The 23,388-nt window shown below is 36.2% G+C and overlaps 2 protein-coding genes across 2 annotated transcripts in view; both read left to right on the top strand.

The window, feature by feature from the left end:
* Positions 1-9,828, top strand: part of ei24 (EI24 autophagy associated transmembrane protein) — a 29,149-nt gene extending 19,321 nt beyond the window's left edge. The window contains 8 exon segments of the mRNA XM_028810367.2: positions 1,291-1,357; positions 2,144-2,268; positions 2,372-2,491; positions 2,594-2,705; positions 3,313-3,424; positions 4,589-4,663; positions 7,819-7,912; positions 7,915-9,828. Of these exon segments, the coding sequence (XP_028666200.2) occupies positions 1,291-1,357; positions 2,144-2,268; positions 2,372-2,491; positions 2,594-2,705; positions 3,313-3,424; positions 4,589-4,663; positions 7,819-7,912; positions 7,915-7,983 (774 nt within the window). The 3' untranslated portion in view covers positions 7,984-9,828.
* Positions 9,829-12,089: 2,261 nt separating this feature from the next.
* Positions 12,090-23,388, top strand: part of stt3a (STT3 oligosaccharyltransferase complex catalytic subunit A) — a 43,952-nt gene continuing 32,653 nt past the window's right edge. The window contains exons 1-4 of the mRNA XM_051932135.1: positions 12,090-12,201; positions 20,995-21,123; positions 21,280-21,340; positions 23,171-23,292. Of these exons, the coding sequence (XP_051788095.1) occupies positions 21,036-21,123; positions 21,280-21,340; positions 23,171-23,292 (271 nt within the window). The 5' untranslated portion in view covers positions 12,090-12,201; positions 20,995-21,035. The remainder of the gene's footprint in view (positions 12,202-20,994; positions 21,124-21,279; positions 21,341-23,170; positions 23,293-23,388) is intronic.

Below are 23,388 nucleotides of genomic sequence, written 5' to 3'. Positions count from 1 at the left end.
CTGTTTAGATATCGTTCTGATTGATGAGAATAAATACAGTGGGTATAAGTACACCAAAAGAAATGATCAAAATAAATACTGGAATTTCTTAAAATATATACTGTACATTTGCATTTATTAAGAAAATGTTTGAAGAAGATATGCATATATCTTATCTCATATAAAAAAGAAATATTTTACTATAAGTAAAAATCAAGCTGAGCATTTCTGTTCAATATAGTGAAGTTCATAATGAGCATCTTACCAAAGCACCTCAAATGCACTGTATTTTTCACTGAGGTCCAAAAGTCATACGTATTAAGAGTATTGATAGTTCAGTGACTTGCTCAGTATACCTGAAGAGAGAGAGAGAGAGAAAGATATTAGAAGTTGCAGCTTTGTGATTTTAATAATCAGCACTTCTAGACCACACAGGTATGCACAACACACTCTATGCAACTGATCTAATTAATACGTTTCCTTTTTAAATGCAGACACCTTTTTGGCATCAAATCTCTTTATTTGCTTGTATCCCTAGGGTAATGATACTGGTGGTTCTTTTTGATGGCAGAGATACTATTCTCTGTGTAAAATTACCTTTGAGATGAGAAGCTAGAGCTAGCCAGGGAAGCCAATGCTGTAGATTCATTTAGCTTCAGTAGAGTCAGGGAAGGGCTGTGGGTTGGTCCTTAATTGTTTCAGTAGTAGAGTCTCATTTTTGTTCTTGGTTCATATTTCAATAGAGCTACTCAATCTCAGATTGCATGCTGTTTCTTTGGTTACTGGAAATTACCCTCTCACTTAAAAAAAAAAAGATAATAGTTCTCTTGTTGCTTATTGGGTTCCTTAAAACAAAGCAGCTAAATTATAAAATTGGTCAGAAATGTCCTCAAGTTAATAACCACGAATTTAAGTTTTTGCACACAAATTCATTGGTATACAATTTATTACGATTCCAAGTGACATTTTTCCCATTTTATTTAAAGATTAGGATATTATCATATAAAATCATGCAAAGATTTGAAAAACAGTAAAACTAAAAGGGAAATATTAACTCTTAATAAATTATTGTGAATTTCCCCTTGGGATTAATAAAGTATCTATCTATCTATCTATCTATCTATCTATCTATCTATCTATCTATCTATCTATCTATCTATCAAAGACTTGTTTCCCCTGTTACTTTTTCTCTTCTCGTTTCTAAATTGTTGTACATAATAAAATAATATTAGTGAATATATTGGTACATTTTTCTTTATTGTCTGAAAGCAACAGAGAAATATTTTAAAATGTAAATATTCTTTTTTTCAGCTAAGTCTGTATCTCTTCTACCGAGTGTTTATTCCCCTTCTCCAAACCATCACAGCAAGAATAATTGGTAAGAAAGACACAAAAATCTATTACAAAATAAAAAGTAGTTCTGTTAATTTGTGACACGCCTGTGGTCCTCTTTAAATAATTCCAAACAGTCAAATAAGAATAGAAAGGCCCAGTCACTGTTTGTGGTGGTTTTACTTGCTCTTATGTCTGTGTGGGTTTTCTCCAGATACTCTGGTTTTCCATCATATGACAGAGGCAAGCAGGTTAGTGATTGGCAATGAAAAACAGTTCCACTGTGATGAACTGGATAACACCTTCCTTGCAACTGATGTTACCAGAATAGGTTCTAGGCAACTCTGTGTTAGAATTAGGGATAGAGAAAAATAAAAGAAGAAAACATGAAATATGACTGAGAAAGGGGCGGCACGGTGGCGCAGTGGTAGCGCTGCTGCCTCGCAGTAAGGAGACCTGGGTTCGCTTCCCGGGTCCTCCCTGCGTGGAGTTTGCATGTTCTCCCCGTGTCTGTGTGGGTTTCCTCCAGGTACTCTGGTTTCCTCTCACAGTCCAAAGACATGTAGGTTAGGTGGATTGGCAATCCTAAATTGGCCCTAGTGTGTGCTTGGTGTGTGTGTGTCCTGCGGTGGGTTGGCGCCCTGCCTGGGATTAGTTCCTGCCTTGTGCCCTGTGTTGGCTGGGATTGGCTCCAGCAGACCCTTGTGACCCTGTGTTCGGATTCGCGGGTTGGAAAATGGATGGATGGATGGATGACTGGGAAAGTGTAAGATTTCATGTAAATATTCCTTTTATTGTCAAGATATAATAAAAATGTTTATTTTTCTTTAAGGGGATCCTTCTCTCCATGGTGATGTATGGTCCTGGTTAGAGTTCATCTTGACTTCAGTTTTCAGTGCCCTCTGGGTCTTGCCCCTTTTTGTTCTTAGCAAAATTGTCAATGCCATATGGTTTCAGGTTTGTGCAACCATTAGTATATTTCTTCATTTAATTTGCAGTATATTCTTAGTGTGTCTTAAAATATTTTTGGAACATATTTCTTTCCCATTTTGTTCTTCAGGACATTGCAGATCTTGCTTTTGAAGTGTCAGGGCGAAAGATTCAGCCCTTTCCAAGTGTTAGTAAGATCATAGCAGACATGCTTTTCAACCTGTTGCTTCAGGCCCTCTTCCTCATTCAGGTATTACCCTTGGCCTCCCTTGTTTAATTGCTTTTATATATAAACAGTGACGACTTTTTTTCTAACATGAATATCTTTTATTATTCTCATTATTCTTTAAAGGGAATGATAGTCTGTCTCTTCCCTATTGATGTCATTGGTCAGCTGATCAGCCTTCTTCATATGTCTCTACTTTATTCACTCTACTGCTTTGAGTACCGTTGGTTTAATCACGGTAAGTACCTTGCATTAATATTGTTCTTTTTGTGTGTGTGTGATGTGTTCTTTTTTTGCCAAATAAGAGATGCTTTGTTATGAGAATGAGGCTATCACACTATTGTAACACTTAATGCAAATATAATTTAAGATTACTTTGTAGTGGGCCACTGCTTCAAAGTTCCAAATATTTGGAATCATACCCCAGCTTAGTCAATGTCAATGTGGAGTTTGTCCGTGTTCTGTGTGCTTGTGCAGGTTAACTGCTGGCACTAAACTCATTTAGTATAAGTGACTATCCGTATGTTTATGGATTAACTGCTAGTTGACATAAATGCTAAAGCAGTAAAAATTACAAAGTGTTGTAGGATAATTAAATTAATAGTGAATTATAGGTAAATAATAATAGTCTGTTGAGCTTGTCCATGCACTGGATATTTGCACTGGATGTTCAGAGTAGTACTCCAGCTAAACAAAATTAATCCATTTGTTTTCGAGTTTCTCCGCCCTCCTCTTATAATCTTATTAGCATGTCTTTTAACTGGACTTACTGCGTATGTAACATATTTTATTATTTTGACAATTAATGTAATATTCCATGTGTTTCTTTTATGACTGGCATGTAGGCATTGAGATGCACCAGCGGCTCTCCAATATTGAACGAAATTGGCCCTATTACTTTGGCTTTGGGCTTCCAATGGCTCTTCTAACTGCCTTGCCTTCTTCCTATATCATTAGGTATGAAAATGAGACATGTACATCTACTTAACAGTTTATATTTTGGTTGTGTGCTGATGATACAATAGTTTCAATTCTTAATGGCTTATTTTAGAGAAATTGAAAGGATGTCATGTAGTTTATCAAGCTTATTTGAGGAGCTGACACCTGTTATTTACAGTGTCTCATCCAGGGGTGGATCTACTCTGAAACTCATGAAACATAAGCTTCAGGGCCCCTAACCCTGAAGGGGCTGCAGAAGCGACTTTAGTCCACATTGCTTAAAAATTATGGGTGTCTACTATATTGGATGTTTTTTTTTTTTTAATAATATAGTGTAATTCAATACAAAATAATACTTCAAATAAAAATGTAAAGGTTATTAAAGTATAAAAAAATTGTGGTCTGTCATGGAATAGCCCTATCGAAGAAGATAATCATGGTTACCCAGACCCCGTTGCTGGTTGCGAAGGGGCCCTCATAACAGTTCAAGCTTCAGTGCCCCAAAAATGTAGCTCTGCCACTGATCTCGTCCCCATTTTTTGAAACTCAAAGGTATCATCCACTACTCTTTGACTTAGTATGTTTTTATTAATTTTTAATTTTTGAATTAGAAATACTTACTGGGTTCTTCCTTTAACAAACTTTCACCTAATTTCCCTTGGGGTCCTTAACTAAAGTGGTATTGCAAATAATTCTGATGTCTCAGGTTTATTGGTTAGCTGGAAAAATATTGTTTTTCACTTCTAAAGAATCACAGTTCCCTTAGACCTTCAAAGAATGATATGCACTTTAGTCTTGATTTCAACTTGTTTATTTGTGTTTTTGTATATAATGAGCAGAACTGCACAATTTAAACCATTTGCAGTCCTTATGGATTAATAGGGAGTCTGAACATTATTCTGATTCATTTATATGCATAGCCTTTACAGTAGTGCACAATTTTGCATCCATTTCCTTGATAATTAGAATGGTATGTTAACATTAAACCCTAAGTCACTTTCATTGCTTGGTAATTAATAAGTTAGCATTGTCCATTTATTGTTCATAATTATTGTTTCTTTTAACTGTATGTAGCCATTGAAACTGCAGAATCTTAGACAATATGGGTGATTATTCACCATTTCTGTTACCAAATTTCTATAAACTTTTGATATTATAAAATTATTTTGTTTTTCTTTCTAGTGGTTGTCTGTTCTCGATCCTTTTTCCTCTCTTCATTATTAGTGCTAATGAGGCCAAAACTCCAGTGAAACTCTAGTAAGTATGAAATTGATTACACCTCCTTATTTTCTAATGTTTATATCTCAACAAGGTGAGTTAAAATCATTTAATTTTACATGTTTACCAACTCTTTTTGACCCATTTTGGGTCCATGAATGAACCAGAACCTCTCCCAGTAGAAAATGAAATTATGCAAGATACACACACACTGTTATTTGACAGTGTTCTTTTGACTGACTGTTCAGGAATGTACCACCTGTTGATAGAAGTTGCCCCTAATTCTACTTCTGCTTTAGATAGAAGGTTGGAATTCAGTTCAGGATGGTCAAGGTCTTCAGTTATCATGTTTGCCTTTCTAAGGCAGCAAGTGTTATACAGGGTGAGCCAAAAAGAAGTTCCACATTGCAAACATTTATTCTACAAAATGCTACGTGATTAAATATTTTTCATTATGATGCAAGGAAGCGTATACAAAATAGATTTTTTTCACTGTGTTTTAAAAATGGTGTCTTCAAGGTCGTGGCCATCATTAGCGATACACTCTTCGAGACAATATCTGAATGCTCACATGACTCGTTTGGCCATTTGAAAGGGAATAGCGGCAATTTCATGGCAAATAGCGTCCTTGATGGCTTGAAGGCTTTGAGGTCAATGACTGTATGTATACCTTTTACCTGAGATAGCCCCAGAAGAAAAAATTGCACAGAGTGAGATCAGGCCACCTGACATCGCTGCACAGGGATATCAGCTTCCCAGGAAACATCCCCTGCAAAACTTGCATTGATCCCCATGCCGTATGAGCTGTTGCTCCATCCTGTTGAAATCGGGCATCTACAACATCTGTTTCTTCCAGTTGGGGCCTCAAAAAGTTCTTTAGCATTTTAACGTTCTGAAGTGACAGTGACCATTACTCCCTCCTCCTCAAAAAAGTAAGGGCCTACAATACCAAATTCTGCAACGGCGCACCAAGTTGTAACGCACTCACTGTGCAGTGGTCTCTGATGAAGTTCACGAAGGTTGGTGTCAGCCCAATAGTGAAAATTTTTATTTACACAACCATTCAAATGGAAATGTGCCTTGTCACTGCACATGACAATGGCATCTCGATGAACAGTTTACAGAATGTTCGCTCACAACTTTCTAAAGCTCTGCTCTCCAAGTCTCTCTCAGTGAGTTCCTGCACTACCCAACTTTCTAAAGCTCTGCTCTCCAAGTCTCTCTCAGTGAGTTCCTGCACTACCATCATTTTGTATGGGTGCAAATTAAGGTCTTCATGCAAAATCCTACTACAAAGAAATGGGTATATTTGGCCTTCCTATTGTCATATGTACCTCTGTCCTAGGAGACAAAGAGCAGCAACAAGGATGCATACGTCTCTGTTGTCATACATGCATAAAGAAGTGGATTCAAATTTTGTAGGTTCCAGAGAACACTGCAGAGATTTGGCATTTCAACACCCCCGACCCTATCCAAAAATGTATTAGGCTATAAAAGAATGAAGGCAGGTTTTTCTTCTAAAATATCAAGGGAGCCATCCTCTATATACTCATACATTCAGATTATACTTGTTTTTCATCCATGTACAGTATGCAAATACATATATACTTGCTGGGCAAATTATTAGGAACACTATACTAATACTGGCTAAAGCTTCCTTTTGCTCTAAAACCACCCTCTGTTCTTTGTGCCATGGATTGCACAAGATGTTTTGGAGCAATCCTTTGAGATTACTGGTCCATGCTGACATGATAGCTTCATGCAGTTCGTCAGCTGCACTTTCATGCTACAAAACCCTTGTTCTGCCACATCCCAAATGTGTTCTTTTGAATTCAGATCTGGTGAATGGGTCCAGTGACCAGTGTAGAACACTGAACGCATTGTCATGTTCATGAAACCAGTTTGAAATGACTTTTGCTTTGAGACATGGTGCATTATCATGCTGGAAGTAATTACTAGAAGATGGGTAAATTGTGGCCACAAAGAGATGCACATGTTCAGCAACAGTACTCAAATAGGCCGTGGCATGCATTCCCCAGACCAGTACATCACTACCACTTGCAAGGACTATTGACACAAGGCAGGTTGGGTGCATGTATTCATGCTGTTGGCTCCATACCATCTGTGTGCTTCAGCAGAAATCAAGATTCATCAGACCAGACTATGTTGTATAGAGTGGTCATGTGAGTTATTGTAGCCTATCTGTCACCTCCAATCAGTCTGGCCATTCTCCTCGGACATCTCTTTATCAACAAAATATTTTAAGTCCACAAAACTGCTGCTGCTCTCTGGATTTTTTTGATTTTTGCACCATTCTGAGTAAACTCTAGAGACTGTTGTAAATAAAACTTTCAGGAGATCAGCAGTTACAGAAATGTTCAACACAGAATTTCTGCCACCAACAATTGCGTCACTGAGATCGAAGTTTTTCCCCATTCTGGTATTTAATGTGAATAACTGAAGCTCCTGACCTGTATCTGCATGATTTTTATATCGTACTGCTGTCACATGATTGACTGATTAGAAAATTATATGGATAAGCAGCTGCACAGTTGTTGCTAATAATTTGCTCAGTGAGTGTATAATATTAAGGATGCAGTATGGGTGAAAAGTACAGCAAGTTTTAATTTCATTTTACGATTTACACATTAAAAGGTTAATGTGGTAGATACCTACCCATCTTTGTATGCAGTTTACTGTTAAACCAACTAAGAACTGCAGGGAGTTGAAGCCTCTTTCTAGACTGTTTGTTGAAGAAACCATTTCTATATCGGTAGCCCATTCAGTTGGGTACTTAATGTAAAGACAGCTGTTGAAGCAAGTGTAGAGTTTGGGTACCAACGTTTACCAATCAGTACTTTCACAATTTGTATTAATATATGCAAATATAACTTTTTTCACATGCTGGCACATGATTGGCTGATTAAGTAACTACATGGATAACCAAGTGTACAAGTGTTTCTAATATTTGTGTATATATAAAAGATACTGAACTGATTCATTTTTGTTTTCAGTCTGTAAATTAATATCTTCAAAGTTTTACTTTGCTCGTTTTGCAGTTGGTGGTGATATTTAAATTTAAATTCCTGGATCACAAAATCTCTTTACAGTGCCTTAATGGTTACTAAATTGGTCCTTTTGAACATACACATTTCTAACTTCTTTATTTGTTTTTCTTGTCTTTTACTGTCCAGCCACTTTCCGTTACGCCTCTTCTCTCTGGTTGTGATGATTAGCAACAAACTGTTCAACAAGACTGTACACCTTCAGTCGTCCCTGACCACCTCGGGCCTCCACGGAGAAGCCTGTCTTCTCCCCATTCATCTCCAGCTCGACATCGCCCTCTTGCTGCACAGTGAGCTCCACCATGGGACATTAAGGGAACAATACAGTTTCAGGCTGCTCTCCACAGCTGATGAGACAGTGCAAGACACTTGATTCCTCTTAAAGGGTGGTCAGATGCCGATTCTGGCAGCCATTAACCACCTGAAGATTGCACATGTCTGTTAGCGGACAGTACATAAAAAAAATGAATGCAAAAGAAAAATTAACTCTTTAGGTTTTATATGAAGATTTATTTAAGGTTGGGGGAGTGGCATATTTTGATTTTTTTCTGAAATTTGATGCTTCGATTGATTTAACACTGAAAAATATTGTTTTATGTGAACAATGTTTTATAGACTTTGTGACTGCCTTGTGCCTGAGACTTGTGACTTTATTTTTGTATAGAAGCTGTGCCATTTGCCCCATATAAAAAGAAAACTCGTTTCTTTTGACCATCAATATCCATCCCCCTTTCGCATGTCTTTCTAGCCTACCTATGATTTGCTATTTTTGTTTGTTTGGATTCTCTTTTCTTGAGAGACAACTTTGGCTACAAGTTAATGATGTGATCAGACCTTTTGAAGGCATGTCTTACCTCAACAACAACAACAAAAAAAAAAACTACTTGTGACAAAAGGACCCAAACCAAGCTTTACACCTGAGTGTAGGTGTAAGCAAAACACAAGGCATGATGCAGAAGTGGATACTGCCAGGTTTTTTAAAGCTTTTGAAAAGGGACACAAGCATAAGAAATATGTGTCATTTAATCAGGATTAACCATATCACTACAACATGCATTATACTGTTGTGTTAAAAGGCGAAATTTGATTTGTTCTGGATTTGTGCTTTGCTATGTAGTTTTTTTTTGCCTTTTAGCCTTTTGAACAGATCTTCTGCAGTGCTAGATTAAGAGTCACTGATGAATTAATATTTCCCTTTTAGTTTTACTGTTTTTCATTTTTGCCCTTGTACCTGTGCTCATCTAGACTGCAATGCCATGATAAGGGCAGAAAGAAGGACTGGAAAAAAAATGAAGTCCTATGGTCCCAGACAGTGGTAATCTGATGTAGACAATGAGAGCTAGGAATGAGACAAGCATCCTGTTGCTGTATGTGAGGGACAGCTTCTAGTGTAGGCCTGAAATCTTCTGAAGATGTTGTGTATTAAACGTTGATAGTTGTGTGGAATGCTCCTACATACTGTATGTCTTTTGAATGGGATATCTAATATCTGTGTTCCATGAGAAACGTAACGGCTGGCTTTTTTTTTTTCTTTCCAAATGTGGTTTGGACCTCTGCAATGCACTGACATATTGTAGTGAACTGAAAAAGGCACACCCTTTCAAAGAGCAGTGTTAACAAACCAGGAGGCCCTGGTCTCAACCATTAGGATTTGATCAATCTGCTTCCTTTATCTGAAAATAATATTGAGAGATTCAGCGGTATGAAGCTTTCACTTGACAGCTAATTCCTTGCTTCCAGATTTTCATATGAACACTTTTTGCTCATGCTTTGTCCTAGACTCTGATTATTTGTATTGAAATCTTGCTAAGTTGCATTCATTTAATAAAAACAATCTGATAAGTATATATGCTATTAGTCCATGTTGTCATTTAATCAAAAAATGAATGCTGGTCAAGTTCAACACAATAATGACACAATATATAAACTCTCCTGTATTCCAGCTAAAGGAAGCATATTTCTTCTTGGTTGTGCATTTCAGATCAGGTAATTTCAGGTGGCCATTGGTTATGTAATAAATATATTTACAGATTGTGAAAAGTGCACACAAAAGCAGAATGACAGTGTGCTACTTGATAATTGTGACAATTTGTAAAAGTATTATGAATTTCTGTCAATAAATCCCATTGGTACATTAAATCCAAGTGAAATTTTTATTTTGGTGGACAGTACACATTGTGGCATGAAAGAAAGACCAGAAATGCAGTTTTAGCTTGAACACCAGTCATCTTTGGTGATGTTAAAAAAATGTGAGCTTATAGATATTATAGAAAAGACAGTAGGCTATGTAATCTAGAGTTTTTCTCAAATAGAGTTTTTTACCTATTTTAATGTGTGGGTGTACATGCAAGGGTTAGCAATTAGGCAATAGTTCAAAGTGAAAAATTTCAGAGAAAATTTGTCTTACAAAATACAGAAGGCAAGAGTTGCAAATGTACGCCATTGTCCTGTGTCTGTACTTGAGCAAGAACCCTACACAAAAATTAATTGAATTGAAAATGTTACTGTGCTGACTGGAGAGAAAAAAAGAAACCACTCTTTAAATTGAGATAATTGGAGAATAGAAGAACCCAGCATGTCTAGACTTAAAAGTACATTTAATGACTTTGTGTTGTGCCCAGAGGTCACAATATCCTTAAATTAAGCTTATCTTATACATAAACGTCTACATGTGGAAGTGTGTGTGTCTGTCTGTCCGGCCCGGAAATGCGAGGCTACAGCATGACGTTCAAAGAAAGCGACTCTATCACCAAAGTGAAACCGCCGAGAAGAGGCCATTCTCCTCTGATCTCTGACATCAACAAGGCATTATGCCCAGAGAAGTGTCACTCATTGGATATTTTCCCTTTTTCAGACCATTTTCTGTAAACCCTAGAGATGGTTGTGCATGTGAAAATCCCAGGAGATTAGCAGTTTCTGAAAACACTCAGACCAGCCCATCTGGCACCAACAATTATGACACATTCAAAGTCATTGAAATCACCTTTCTTCGCCATTCTGATGCTTGGTTTGAACTTCAGTAGGTCATCTTGACAATGTCTAAATGCCAAAATGCAGTGAGCTGCTGCTATGTGATTGGCTGATTAGATATTTGTGTTAACAAGCAGTTGAACAGGCGTGCCTAATAAAGTGGCTGCTGAGTGTACTTCTGCATAACCATTTAAGGCCTAAAGTGACAGTTTAATTATACGGTATGTAGTGTACACTACCCAATCAAGTTAATATAATGTTTATTTAGAGATATCAGTGCAAGTATCCTTTTTGCTTGTGATTACCATTTTCAAACAGGACGTTTTCTTTTTATTCTTCTGTTATTATCACTGCTTCCATTCCACTGTAAAAGTGCATTACAGTCACCTTTACTCTGAGATGTCTTGACGCAAATATGGGATATAGCGGGTTTGACTGACTGTATTGACTAAAAATTGAGCTACAGACCCAATATTTGCTAAATCCAATTATGATTACATCGGATGAACCTAGAAATCTTACACATTTTACATGTATTGATTAATGTTAGGCTGGATTTTTATTGCAACTGTTTAATTATAAATACATAATTAAATGACATAACGTTTATGTTAAACATCAACATGCTTTGAACACTGGATAACTGTGAATCGTGTCACTTAGAAGAAATAAAAATGCTAAACACGTTAATTGTTAATTATTAAAAGGCATTTTACCAATAAATTCTTACTGGTAGCATACAGTAAATATTGTCCTTATGATCTATGCATACGAAGCAAAATAAATTAGAAATAATTACAGACAAGAAATTCGCTATTTCTACCAATATTGTTGGTATATTTTGAAGTAAATATTGTTTAACTAATAATGAATGGTATGTTATTAAGAACAGTCTACACAAGATGCTAAGTTAAGATATAACAGATAAATGTTAACATGCGGAAGCTACCTGTAGTAATAATCAATGTAACAAAATCAGTGTTAATTAAGTTTTACAAATATCGCTGATATTATCCTCCGGCCTATTGGGGTCAGCACAGAATAAACAAGAGTCTTGTTTTTTACAATCAAGAACTCAACATTGACGTCTATAGATGTCAAAATAAAATAATGATACGTTTTAGCAGTCTTTCTCGAACTCGTCCATCATCTTGTAACGGAATAAATTTTATTTTTTAAACTCTTATTAAATTTACAAACCTCAGTAAAGAGCACGAAGGTTTCATTAATTTTCCTGAAAATCAGCCTCCGACCTGTAGGGGTCCTCATGACACGTCACGCATGCGCTTCCGGTTTTTGTCGACTGGGACACGTCACTCGATGAAGCGGCACAGTAACATTAAAGCCGACCCGCCTTCCCTGTCAGGAAGATGGATAATTATTTTGGCCTATCAGAAGTCTAAGTTCTCGTTAGTCGTTTCGTACCAGCTAATGACATTCAGCCCCGATATGAATGGGGCGGGCGGAATTGTCCGTTGGAATAGGTTGCGAGTATGTGTGTGTTCGCTGCCGGAGTTGAGCATTGACAGTGGGTGATATAAGGTAATGAAGGGAGAAAATTCATATATTTTAATTGCAGGGTTTCATTTTTATACAGTCTTTCAGATTGCCAACTAAAGAACGGTTGCTACTATGCAAACTGTACTTCCATATTTGTGTATACTGTGTAGTTATTTGCACCTTTGGAGGTTCAGGCAGCATTTCAATCAAACATTATATTACTTCAATGCAGGTTCGTTGCTCTCCATAAAGCAGTGAGCAAATATGTTTGACAAAAAGTGGAAAAGTTATGTTTAATTTCATGCGTATTAAAACTTGACATGTTTTTTGAAAGGTTATTTTTCTATGCAAGTTCTAAAAATGTGGTAGTCTTAAAAGAAAGGGTTTTCTTGTATTTGTTCAGTACGCCAGAGTAAATCAGAAGGTAGAAATACCGTTTAGAGATTCTTTTTCGGGGCATTTTGTATTCTTTGTAAACTTAGATGGTTAGTCAGTTTGAAGTTAATTATCTTAATATTGCCTAATAAAAATAAATGAAAAGTATTATTTCAGGTTTATGACGATGTCCATTTACTATGGGGGTAATTTATTGTTGAGTGAATGATATAAATTACAGTTCGGTAAAAGAAACTTTAGCCCAGCATACATTAAACGTGTGTGTATGTTTTGCACCACCAGATTTTGTATTCTGTTCCTCTTATTTTAATAGTATAGCTAAGAATTACAGTTTATATTGCAAATTAATTTTAATGCAATTCTGACACCGATCCAAAATATGTAAACTTTCTATGAAACTAGTTAAGCAGCGTGCATGTGTGGCAATGAAGGGTTTGGGGAAAAAAGGAGATAGCGAAAATAAAATATGCATAGTGACTTTCAAGAAGATCAAGCTCCGATTGTGTGTTTTTTTTTACAGGTGCTTTAATTTGGTTCTTATGAACTTATTAAAAAAGAGAAATAATTTTGAGTGTTCATTTTTGTAAGCACGTATATGGTCTACAAAATGTGTCCATTATTCTTACTTGTCTCATCCTTTTTGTGCAAACAGTCAGTTTTAACTAGTTACCCAAAAAGAGATATCGTCAAGCTGAAAACAGAAAGTTATGTTTGTTCCAATTAGAGTGAAGAAGTGTGTATTTTTGTCAATTTAGTGCTTATCAGTGAGAAAAAAATATTAACTTTCAAAGGTACTTCAAGACAGCTTGCTCTAAGTTCAACACCAAATTGCCACTGTCCTTTCTTGCTCACTGTCAGAAACATTAGAGGCCTTTTCAGGAGACAATGCCTCCTTGAATGAGATAGTATTTATTTTAACAATGTTTAGCTAGACGTATATATACTTATGGCAAGTAATCAAGCATGCATTACTGGCCAGTACCTGCATTGCTCCCTATGCTTTGCACATATAATGTATGAGTCTGATTTAACTACTATTGCTATATTGTCAAAATGTTTTTTGCTCTTTAGGTGACAAATATGTTCTGTTAGGTACAACAGTGAATTGTGTGTGAGGATATACAGTGCCTTTTGAAAATGGAAATGACTTTTGTCTTGATAGAATGCCATACACATGTCTGTTTATACTGTATTGTGCATGTCTGTGTGTTTATACGATAATATGAACTCAGATATACAGTTTACTGGTTTATGATATAACAGGGTGAATTGTTTGCATGTTTGTCTGTGAAAAGAATGAGAAAGTAGTAGACACTGACAGAGTGAAAGTACATCATCATTTTGAAACTCAAACCTGATTCTGCAATTTCTAAAGATTTTGAATCATTAGATATACAGAAAGGATAAGTCACAATTATTTTTTTTAGCTGTTTGAGGGGAAAAAATAATGGACCCTTGACTAATATAATTTCCGTAATCGCACCCCTACTTAGAACTAATTGAATAGCCCTGTTATGTGGCATTGGTATTATACTGGTGGTATGTGCCTCAGTAGGAAAAAGGTGGACTGTTCTGTCTGAGTGGGTGGTGAGTTACTGCCTCAAGTGGAGGAGTTTAAGTACCTTGGGGTCTTTTTCATGAGTGAGGGGAAACAGACGAATTGGTGCGGTGAGCACAGTCATGCATTTGCTATAACAATCTGTAGTGGTGAAGAAGGAGCCAAGTCAGAAGGCAAAGCTCTTGATTTTCCACTCGGTCTATCAGTCTTAACAGTGTACTAATTCCTTTCAAAATTTTAAAAACTTAAATCCTTCCATCTTTCACCATAATCCATGACCTTCAATCCTGGAATTGGTCTAGTCTTCTCTGGACTATTTCTAGCATTGTTTTGTCATTTTCAAAACCTGGCGACAAAAATTGCTTGCAGTACTCAAGGTGAGAACTCACTAGTTGATTCTATAAAGCTTAAGCATAATCACCTTTGACTTGCGTATATCACGATGTGTAGAATATATGTCCCTACCCTCAACTAGGGTCATGAGCTTTGGAAAGTTACCGAAAGAATGAGATCATGGGTACAAGTGGCCAAAATGAGCTTTCTCCATGGGGTGGCTGGGCTCTCCCTTGCAGACAGGTTTAGAAGCGCAGACATTTGGGAGAGGCTCGGAGTAGAGCCGCATCATGAGGAATCAGTTGAGGTGGTTTCGGCATCTGATACGGATGTCAATTCTTGTGGAGGTTTTACGGGCATGAACAGCTGGGAGGAGACCCCAGGGAAGACCCATGGCTCACTGGCAGGGTAATATCTCCCATACGGCCTGGGAATGCCTTGGGATCCCATAGAATGAATTGGCAAGTATGGCTGACGAAAAGGATGTATGGTACTCGCTGCTTAGACTGTAGAAATATTTTTAATATTCAAAAGAACATTTTTGACAAGATCAGTTCATTTAACCTGTATTCTTGCAACTTGTGGTTTATTATTCATTCAAGTTTTGAAGATCCCCAAAGTACTATGATCTGCCTCCATACTTGTTAATTTATTCCACATATCTATGGCTCCCTGAGTGACAAAAAACTTTCTAACATTTGTGATTAATTAACCTTTAACCAACTTCCATTTGTGCCCTGTGTTCTTCTTGAAGACGTCATGTTAAAATCATAGTTGGAATTCACTAATTACTTCCATAAGTTTGAACATTTCAATCATGTCTCCTCTTAAGTTTGCTTGAACTGAAAAGATTCCACTTTTATGATCTTTCCTCATTGATCATCTCTGTAGTCTTAGTCTAGAATCACTCAATTTGCTCTTCTCTGATCCTTCCATAACACCACTACAGTATGTCTTTTTTGTCATATGGAGATCAGGACTGTACACAATATTTCTGGTAGAAGTGTGACAAATGAGAGAAAACAATTCAGTCCATCAAGCTTGTGTGCTTAGCTAATAGCCAAGTTGACCCAAAATCTCATCAAGATACTTTTTTTAAAATTTGTATTGGTTTGAGTTGTTAGTTTGTTCCATAACTGCTTATGAGAAAAAGTGCTGCCTAGTCTTAAATACACTTCTATTTATTTTGATTTCTGTATGTATGTAGTCAAAATAATTCTGATGAATTAACTTTGCCAATGTGTTTGGAAATTCTTATGAAGACCTGAATTAGTTCTACATGCATCTGCCTTTGCTCAAGACTAAAGAGGTTTATTTCCCTGAACTTGAGCTTTCTTCAGTTAATTTATAGCTTAAGAATAATAAACACATAATGTTGTATAATCTAATATCTTCTTGCATATTTAATTTCTTCTGTAAACCACTTGCATGTGTGAAAGTGACTAGTCCACTATGACCCCAAGTCCTTCTCATTAGGTGTACAAGCCCCTCCCATTGCACATTCATATGTAACATTTGTAGGTTTCGTGTACAACACTGCGCATTTATTTAAATCACAATTCACCTGTCACGTATATACCTGTACAGATACATCAGTAATGATTCTGCTGTCTGTAGGTTTTATAGTATTCCTCCTCCTATAGTTTGGTGTCATATGCAGTCTCAACCAACTTGTTACTTATATCTTTATCAAGATCATTTCTAAAAATTAAAAAGAGCTGTGGCAGCAGCACTCGTCCTAGTGGGACACAATTTTTAACGTGTTACTTCTGAAAAAAGTTCTCTTGCTAAAACCTTACTTTCCATGTTTCAGCATTTTTCATCCTTCTACATAATTTCTTCGACTCCCATTATTTTTAGGGTTGTTCTCTAGCCTCTCAAGTGGTACATTATGAAAGGTTTTTAGAAATCAATATAATTATCATCATATGTTGCTCTGTGTTCAGGCTGGTTCATTGTTTTGTCCTAAAATTCTAAATGTTAGAAAATGTCTTCCCTGTCCATAATCGTGTTGCATATCCAGTAATACAGCTATGTTTTGAAATGTTTCTGCATCCTTTAAACATTGCTTTGATTTATTTACCCATGATGTAGGTTAAGCGTACAAACTTACAGCTACTAGGATCAGTGCAGTGATCTTATTTATTTAATGGAAAACCATTTTCTAGCTTCCAATTTTTAGTGAATGTTCCCTATTTAGTGGTCTTCACAGTAGATCCAAAGGTAAGAAAACTCAAAACCTGTCATATATCTTGTATGTACACAGGGTGCTTCTAGCATCTAGTGCACCAGGTCTTCAGCATAAGTAATATGCAGTGCAAATCCTGGTTGGAGACAGGTAAATAAATTGTCTACCAGAATACTTGGTGGCTGATGACTCGGCTGTTACCTTGGTCACCTAATTAGTATCTACACGAGAGGAGAAGTTTTGAAGGGAAGCGACTTAAGTAGCAATATCTTGTGACATCCATATATAGCACTGGAAGTGTTCATGTGAGCATGTGCTTCAATTGTTCAGGTTGCTTTGTAGCACAATTTTAAAAAGTCCTTTCAGGGAACCAAGGGTGACTGAACAAAGTGTTGTATAAGTGAATAGCAATGTGGTGTTTCTGGTGTACACACAGAGTCACTATTAATCCAAAAATTGTTTCAGGCAGGAACCAAAGTAATTTCTAGAATGTTACCTTCATACCAGAATCCAGTCAGTGTGACTCTGGGACAAGAGTTGGTGGCAAGCATTTGACTATTGAATAGAAGAAATGCCAGAGTTTTAAGACAGAAGTGATGTCTAGAGAGAATGCTAGACCTAGAGGAACATGGGGAATTATTTTTCATATAGATATATAGATAGTATATTTTGAAGTTTGTGTAGAACTGAATCAGTGTACATCATGCTGAAAAGGAGACAAGGTAAAAGAAACAATGCTTCAGCTGTATACCCTTCCTCAGATGTGAAATTGAAAATAGAAAAGCAGGTAAAGTATATAAAAGAATACCCAAAACCAAGATGAAAATCTGCCATTAGAGAAGAAGGGTGAGGTTAAAAAGTTAGTCGGTCATTTAGACCCAGAGAAATATGTGATCCAAAGCTGAGAATGAGTTTTAGGCTCTTCTGTTTTTATGTGAATAGTATCTTTGAAGCCCTCCAAAAGAACACAAACAGAAAGATCAGTGTGGTTATGTTAAAGGGATATGAAGTGTTCTACAATAGGCTTTGTGAGGTCTGATTTTAATGACGCAAACATGATCCCTGAATAAACCTGCCAGTTGTCTTTTTGTTTCGCCTATGTGGATGGCTGGACACTTCTTCCAAGAAATACAGTAAATAAAATTTATAGACTAGCAAGACACCCATTGTTTAACAGTGAATTTACCAGAGGGACCAGATTTAAGGGTATTGTTGGGGACATATTTGCAAGTGACACAGTAGTTCCTGTTATAGCTTCATGTCCCTGGTGAGCAATATGGCTCTCCTTTGTGAAGTGAGTTATGGATAAGATTTTTGAACTAATTGACGTCCTCTTTCAAAACAGATGTTTGTCATTGAGACCTCTTTTTTCCTGATTTATATGAAGTCATGTACTAATTCAATCAGATTTAAAAAAAAAAAAAATATGAACTACCCATTTTGTGCATTTCCTCCCACAGTCCAAAGACATGCAGGTTAATAATAATAAAACATTTTATTTATATAGCGCCTTTCCCATGCTCGAGGCACTTACAGAATATAAGTAAGAACGGCAGGGTATGCAGTCTATAGCATTGTACAAACCAGATAAATCAATAAAGAAGATTACGACAGTGAATTCAGAGAAAAAAAAAAACAGACAACATAATTGATGGTCTAGCACAGGGGTAGGCAACGTCAGTCCTGGAGAGCCGCAGTGGTTGCAGGTTTTTGTTCCAACCCAGTTTCTTAATGAGCAATCAATTATTGCTGATGAAACACTTATTGCTTAAGTGATAGTTTGATGCTTCATTTTAGTGGTCTCGCTTGTTAAGTCTCCCCGCCCTTAATTGCTTATTTCAATCTTAAACAGCTGCATTCAGTGTGTTAATGGCTCCTTATTTAGTAATAAGATGTAAAAGACAAAGCAGCCAGAAGTTCTCCATCTAGCCGCTAGATGCGGGATGTGATAAAAGCATGGACAAGTTTCTCCGCATTAGAGAAGGAGAGGAAGGAGGGACCACGGGATATGTTATGGAGGTTAAAGTAAGAAAGTTCTTAATGTGATTTATGTGGGCGGAATAAGAGAGGGAGGAATCAAAAATGACACCAAGATTTTTTACAGTAGAGGCAGGTCTGATGAGATCACCGCCAAGATAGACTGGGAAGGAGCTCATTTTAATAAGTTGCATTTTAGTCCCAATTTGCAGGAGTTCAGTTTTAATGCAATTTAATTTTAAAGAGTTCTGCTCCATCCAGGGTTTAATTTCACTAAGGTAGGTTGTGAGCTGAGAAAGCTCTGATGAAGTTCCACTTTTAACATTGAAGCAGAGTTGAGTATCATCTGCATAAAAATGATAGGTTAGGTGCATTGGCGATCCTAAATTGTCCCTAGTGTGTACTTTGTGTGTGTGTGTGTGTGTGTGTGTGTCCTGCGGTGGATTGGCGCCCTACCCGGGATTTTTTCCTGCCTTGTGTCCTGTGTTGGCTGGGATTGGCTCCAGCAGACCTCCATGACTCTGTGTTAGGATATAGTAGGTTGGATGATGACTGACCCATTTTGTGCCCCATTCTCTGAGCTCCTAATTTTCACAAATGAATAGCAGAATCTAAACCCCAGCCTTAGAACCTATTCTGTACATGTTGTTTTACTTACTACTACATGAATTTTCAGAGAAATAGCAATTTAGAGCATTTGCTATTTCAGTTTCAGTATACCGGTATTTAATTTCACTCTTAATGCTTCTAGTATACCTCACTTCCTCTTTCTTGACTGTTATTTTACTATGAAAATGCTGAAAAAATCTGCTTAAATCAGCTTTGCCTTTTACAAGTATTTTTTCTAAGAGCCTTTAAGCTTACTGTCCTCACATGCCCTGCGGTTAATAGTGAAATTAATTGTCTGGAGATAATTTGTCTAGCAGCGCTAAAGCCATTGTTTGTTTTGTGACATCTAAAAAACCTATAGTGCAATTCAAGGTAATCACCATTATAAAATGTTTGCAGAGTTGGGTTTTCCCCCCCTCACAGATGCACATTTTGAAGCACATGTAAACTAAGTGATGTTCTAATACATGTTCAGTCAGTGTTTGAAGTATAATCTTCAGTCTTGTGGATTTCTGTTGAGCTCTCAAACACAAAGTCAATGCCAGCGAGGAAGCGGTCAGAGTGGAGGCTTTAAAGGTCATTTGGATTTTTTTTTTCCAAAATATAAATTAAGAGTTGTGTGAAAATGTCTGACTGGCAGGTAGGTTGTTAGTAATTGAATGAAGAGAAAGACAGGTTTGTTGGTTGGAAATTACTTAGTATTGTTTGTTTTAGTTTTTGGCTCCAGTGTTGATTCTGAAGATTGACTTTTAATACATTTGGCTATACTTTACCATATTGTACACTTTTTCTTTTTGATTAAATGGCACATTAAGTCTTCTATTTATCTGATTTGGAACTAATTTAATTTGGTAGTTTAAAGTTTTTATTGTGCACTCTACAGGGTACAAACCAATTTTTATTCATAAACATCATCTGATCACTGTTATACTTAAATCCATTCTGTGTTATAGGGATCAGATTTCTCTTAATTGTGACTGTCTGCATTATTGTCTTTGGTCACAGTGTCATAACCTGGTTATTACCTCAGTGGGTGTACTTTCTGTGTGACGTTTGTGTATAATCCTTTACTTGGTTTTCAACTGGGAACATGTTTCCTTCTGCTATCCAAGGACATGCTATTATGTTCATTTGCGGTATTAGCTTGTTGCATTTGGAAGTAAGTGTGTGTGTGTGTGTGTGTGTGTGTGTTGATGGTTTGTTCCCAGGTTGTATGCAGTTGAGCTTGTCCTGCCAGAATGGACACAAGACTGGAACCAGTTCTGGATGGTTTGTCAGTACATTGCAAGATTTACATCCCCACACTACTTTCATTTAGGGTAACTGGCTATTACAAACTAGCCCTAACACACACATTATGATAGTTGGAGGAAAATCTAAATAACTGGGAAAAACTCGCACAGAGGACATTCAAATTCTGCATGAAGAAGAACGAGGTACGAGATTCAAATTTGGGATTCTAGATCACAAATGCAGCAGTGCCAATCACTATATATAAATAGTTTGCTTAAAACAGATTATAGAATTGAAAGGTACAGCGGTTATATGTAGAGGAGTTTATATGTAAAAAATTCAGATTGTTTTGAAAATGGGTAAGCTTATCATTTAGGAAAGACGGGAAGTGTGCCTAATTAATAAAAACTATAAAAAAGAGTCTTAGAAATTATTTGTAGAAAATTGATTGTTGCCCTAAAATCAAGTACAGCTTGAGGTCCTTAACATTTAACCTGTTTTTGGCTTTAAATATTTTCTTTTGTTTTTTTTTTTTTTGCAGAGGAGTCCCGATTTATTTACCCCCTCCCTTCCCATAGCAGAATGACGAAGTTGGGGTTTCTCCGGTTGTCCTATGAGAAGCAGGATACACTTCTCAAGCTGCTTATTTTATCTATGGCAGCTGTGCTCTGTGGGTATTTTTTTTGTCTTTGTTAACACTCGTGCAGTATGATTTGTTGATATGTATGTAATTGTAAATGTATGGGGCTTACCATTTAAACACAGAATCAGACCCCAACCGGATTTGAGAATGTTATATTTATGTTATGTTCCATTCATTCTGCAGCTTTTTCAACACGGCTATTCTCTGTTTTGAGGTTTGAGAGTGTAATTCACGAGTTTGATCCGTAAGTACACATTACAAGCTTAATTGTTGGTGATCTTGTGATACAATGATATTGAGAAAGACACTAATATAATTTTAGTGTTTCTTGTGGTCATTTTTTGATAAATGCTATGTATTCTGGGTCTTTGTTTTCTCATTAACAATCAAGGTGTTTAAGGTATTATGATCCAGTGAGCTTTCGTATGTGAGAAATGTTAATGTATTTCCACTAAAAAATAATTAGGTATGAATGTAACACTTCTGAATGAGTTTTTAAAGATGCCCAGATCAATTTGCTTTAAATTAGTTAAGACATTTAGTGTAGTGGGTATTAATTTAAATACCACCATCTTATTCAATGAAACAAGATAGTATTTATGGAAGTGCAGTAATCAGATGTGACTTATAAATTAAATTCTCAGGTGTTAACAGAAAATATCCTACTTCAGAACAAGAAGAACTTGAAATATGAATAATGGCAAATGCTTACTTCCATAATCAGTATGCATAAGAAACCTGTATAGATCTTTGCTTCCCAAAATATGTAAAAATGAAGTCAATTTACAAAAAGCAGAATTTATGGGAGCTAAGGAACTTAAAGAAAATAAAAATGAATGCAAAAACAAAACCTTTTTTTAAATGAGATTTTTAAAGATAAACATTGCACCAAGATTTACCCAATGAGCAGCTTAGTTAAACTGTAAATGTTCTTAGTAGGGCTGTCAAATTAGCCAAAAAAATAAGGCTTGGATATTAAAATTTAAAATAAGTAAATATTCGAATATATTCAAACTTGCATGTATGTTTGCACATGCTTTTTTTACTTTATTACTATGGTAATGGCTGCACTGGCTGCCACTGTAAGAACAAGCAGAAACAAAAAAGGTGAATTGTAGCAGTACTTGGATAAATATATATAAATAAATAATTATTTAACAGTTAAGAGCCATCAAAATCTGCCCCACTGTCTTTTCTTTTTCCCCAATGCCAAAATTAGCATGGGTAAAACAAATAGCCATTTTTTTGACTATCCAATATCAGCTTTTGCCCTCGAATTATATTTGAATAGTGAAGTTCAATCTGACAGTCCTACCTCTTATTAAAAGATTTTAAAGTAGATGGGTCAGCTTCAGTGAGAAGATATATTAAAGAACATTTTCTAAGTGACTGTTAGCCTGATTTAAATAGGAAAAGTCTTGTCAGGTTTGCTTGTTAGACTTTTGAAAGAAATATCATAGATGTGGAGAAATGCAAAGTATATAATTTAGAAGTCAATGGGTTTTTGGAAGTTAAAGTAAACTGTTTCTATTAGGATTAAAGGTAGAGAAGCCATTAGCATCCGCATTCACTTACGAAAATACATTGCAAGGCTGGTGAAAGAATACAGCCCAGGAAGACATGCTCATGGGTGTTAATTAATCTGTAGACTCCTATAAGAAATGTTGCTAGAATCATCTTCATAGAATCATATTCTCTTGCGTTTATTTTGTGGAATGCTAGTATATAGTTAGAAGTTAAAAGTAGATTCAGAAATTTTGATACTCTTCCAAATGTCATACCAAATACTCCTGAAAATATGCAATAATAACATTTTGAAGAAAAGGCAACAAATATTTTAATTTTGTTCACACTTTGATCTTATAGTGTTAAAATGAAAACAAATTTCCTTTCCATATGGCTAAATGAGTATCTATTCTAGATGGTTTTTGACAGAGCGGACAGTGTGAAGGAATTTTTACTTATTCTGATTTTCTTGAAAGAAACCTTTCTAAGAAACACTTGTGTTTCTATATGACTTGAAACTGTTTTGATGAACTCTTTAGGTCTTTTTGTTTGTCTTTGATACTTTCAGATACTTCAACTACCGTACCACTCGTTTTTTGGCAGAAGAAGGTTTTTACAAATTCCATAACTGGTTTGATGACAGGGCCTGGTACCCTCTGGGAAGAATAATTGGAGGAACAATTTACCCAGGTAAGACAGTAAACTCATTAAGATAGCAAAATTAATGTTTGTTTAATTTAAACTTTTATGTCTAAACTTGCATCTTAGGTTAATGTTGCATTTGGT

This window comes from Erpetoichthys calabaricus, chromosome 9 (assembly GCF_900747795.2).
Source record: "Erpetoichthys calabaricus chromosome 9, fErpCal1.3, whole genome shotgun sequence".
In the NCBI taxonomy this organism is placed as follows: domain Eukaryota; kingdom Metazoa; phylum Chordata; class Cladistia; order Polypteriformes; family Polypteridae; genus Erpetoichthys; species Erpetoichthys calabaricus.
The sequence above is the reverse complement of the archived record's forward strand: the minus strand, read 5'-3'. Positions and strand labels throughout refer to the sequence as shown.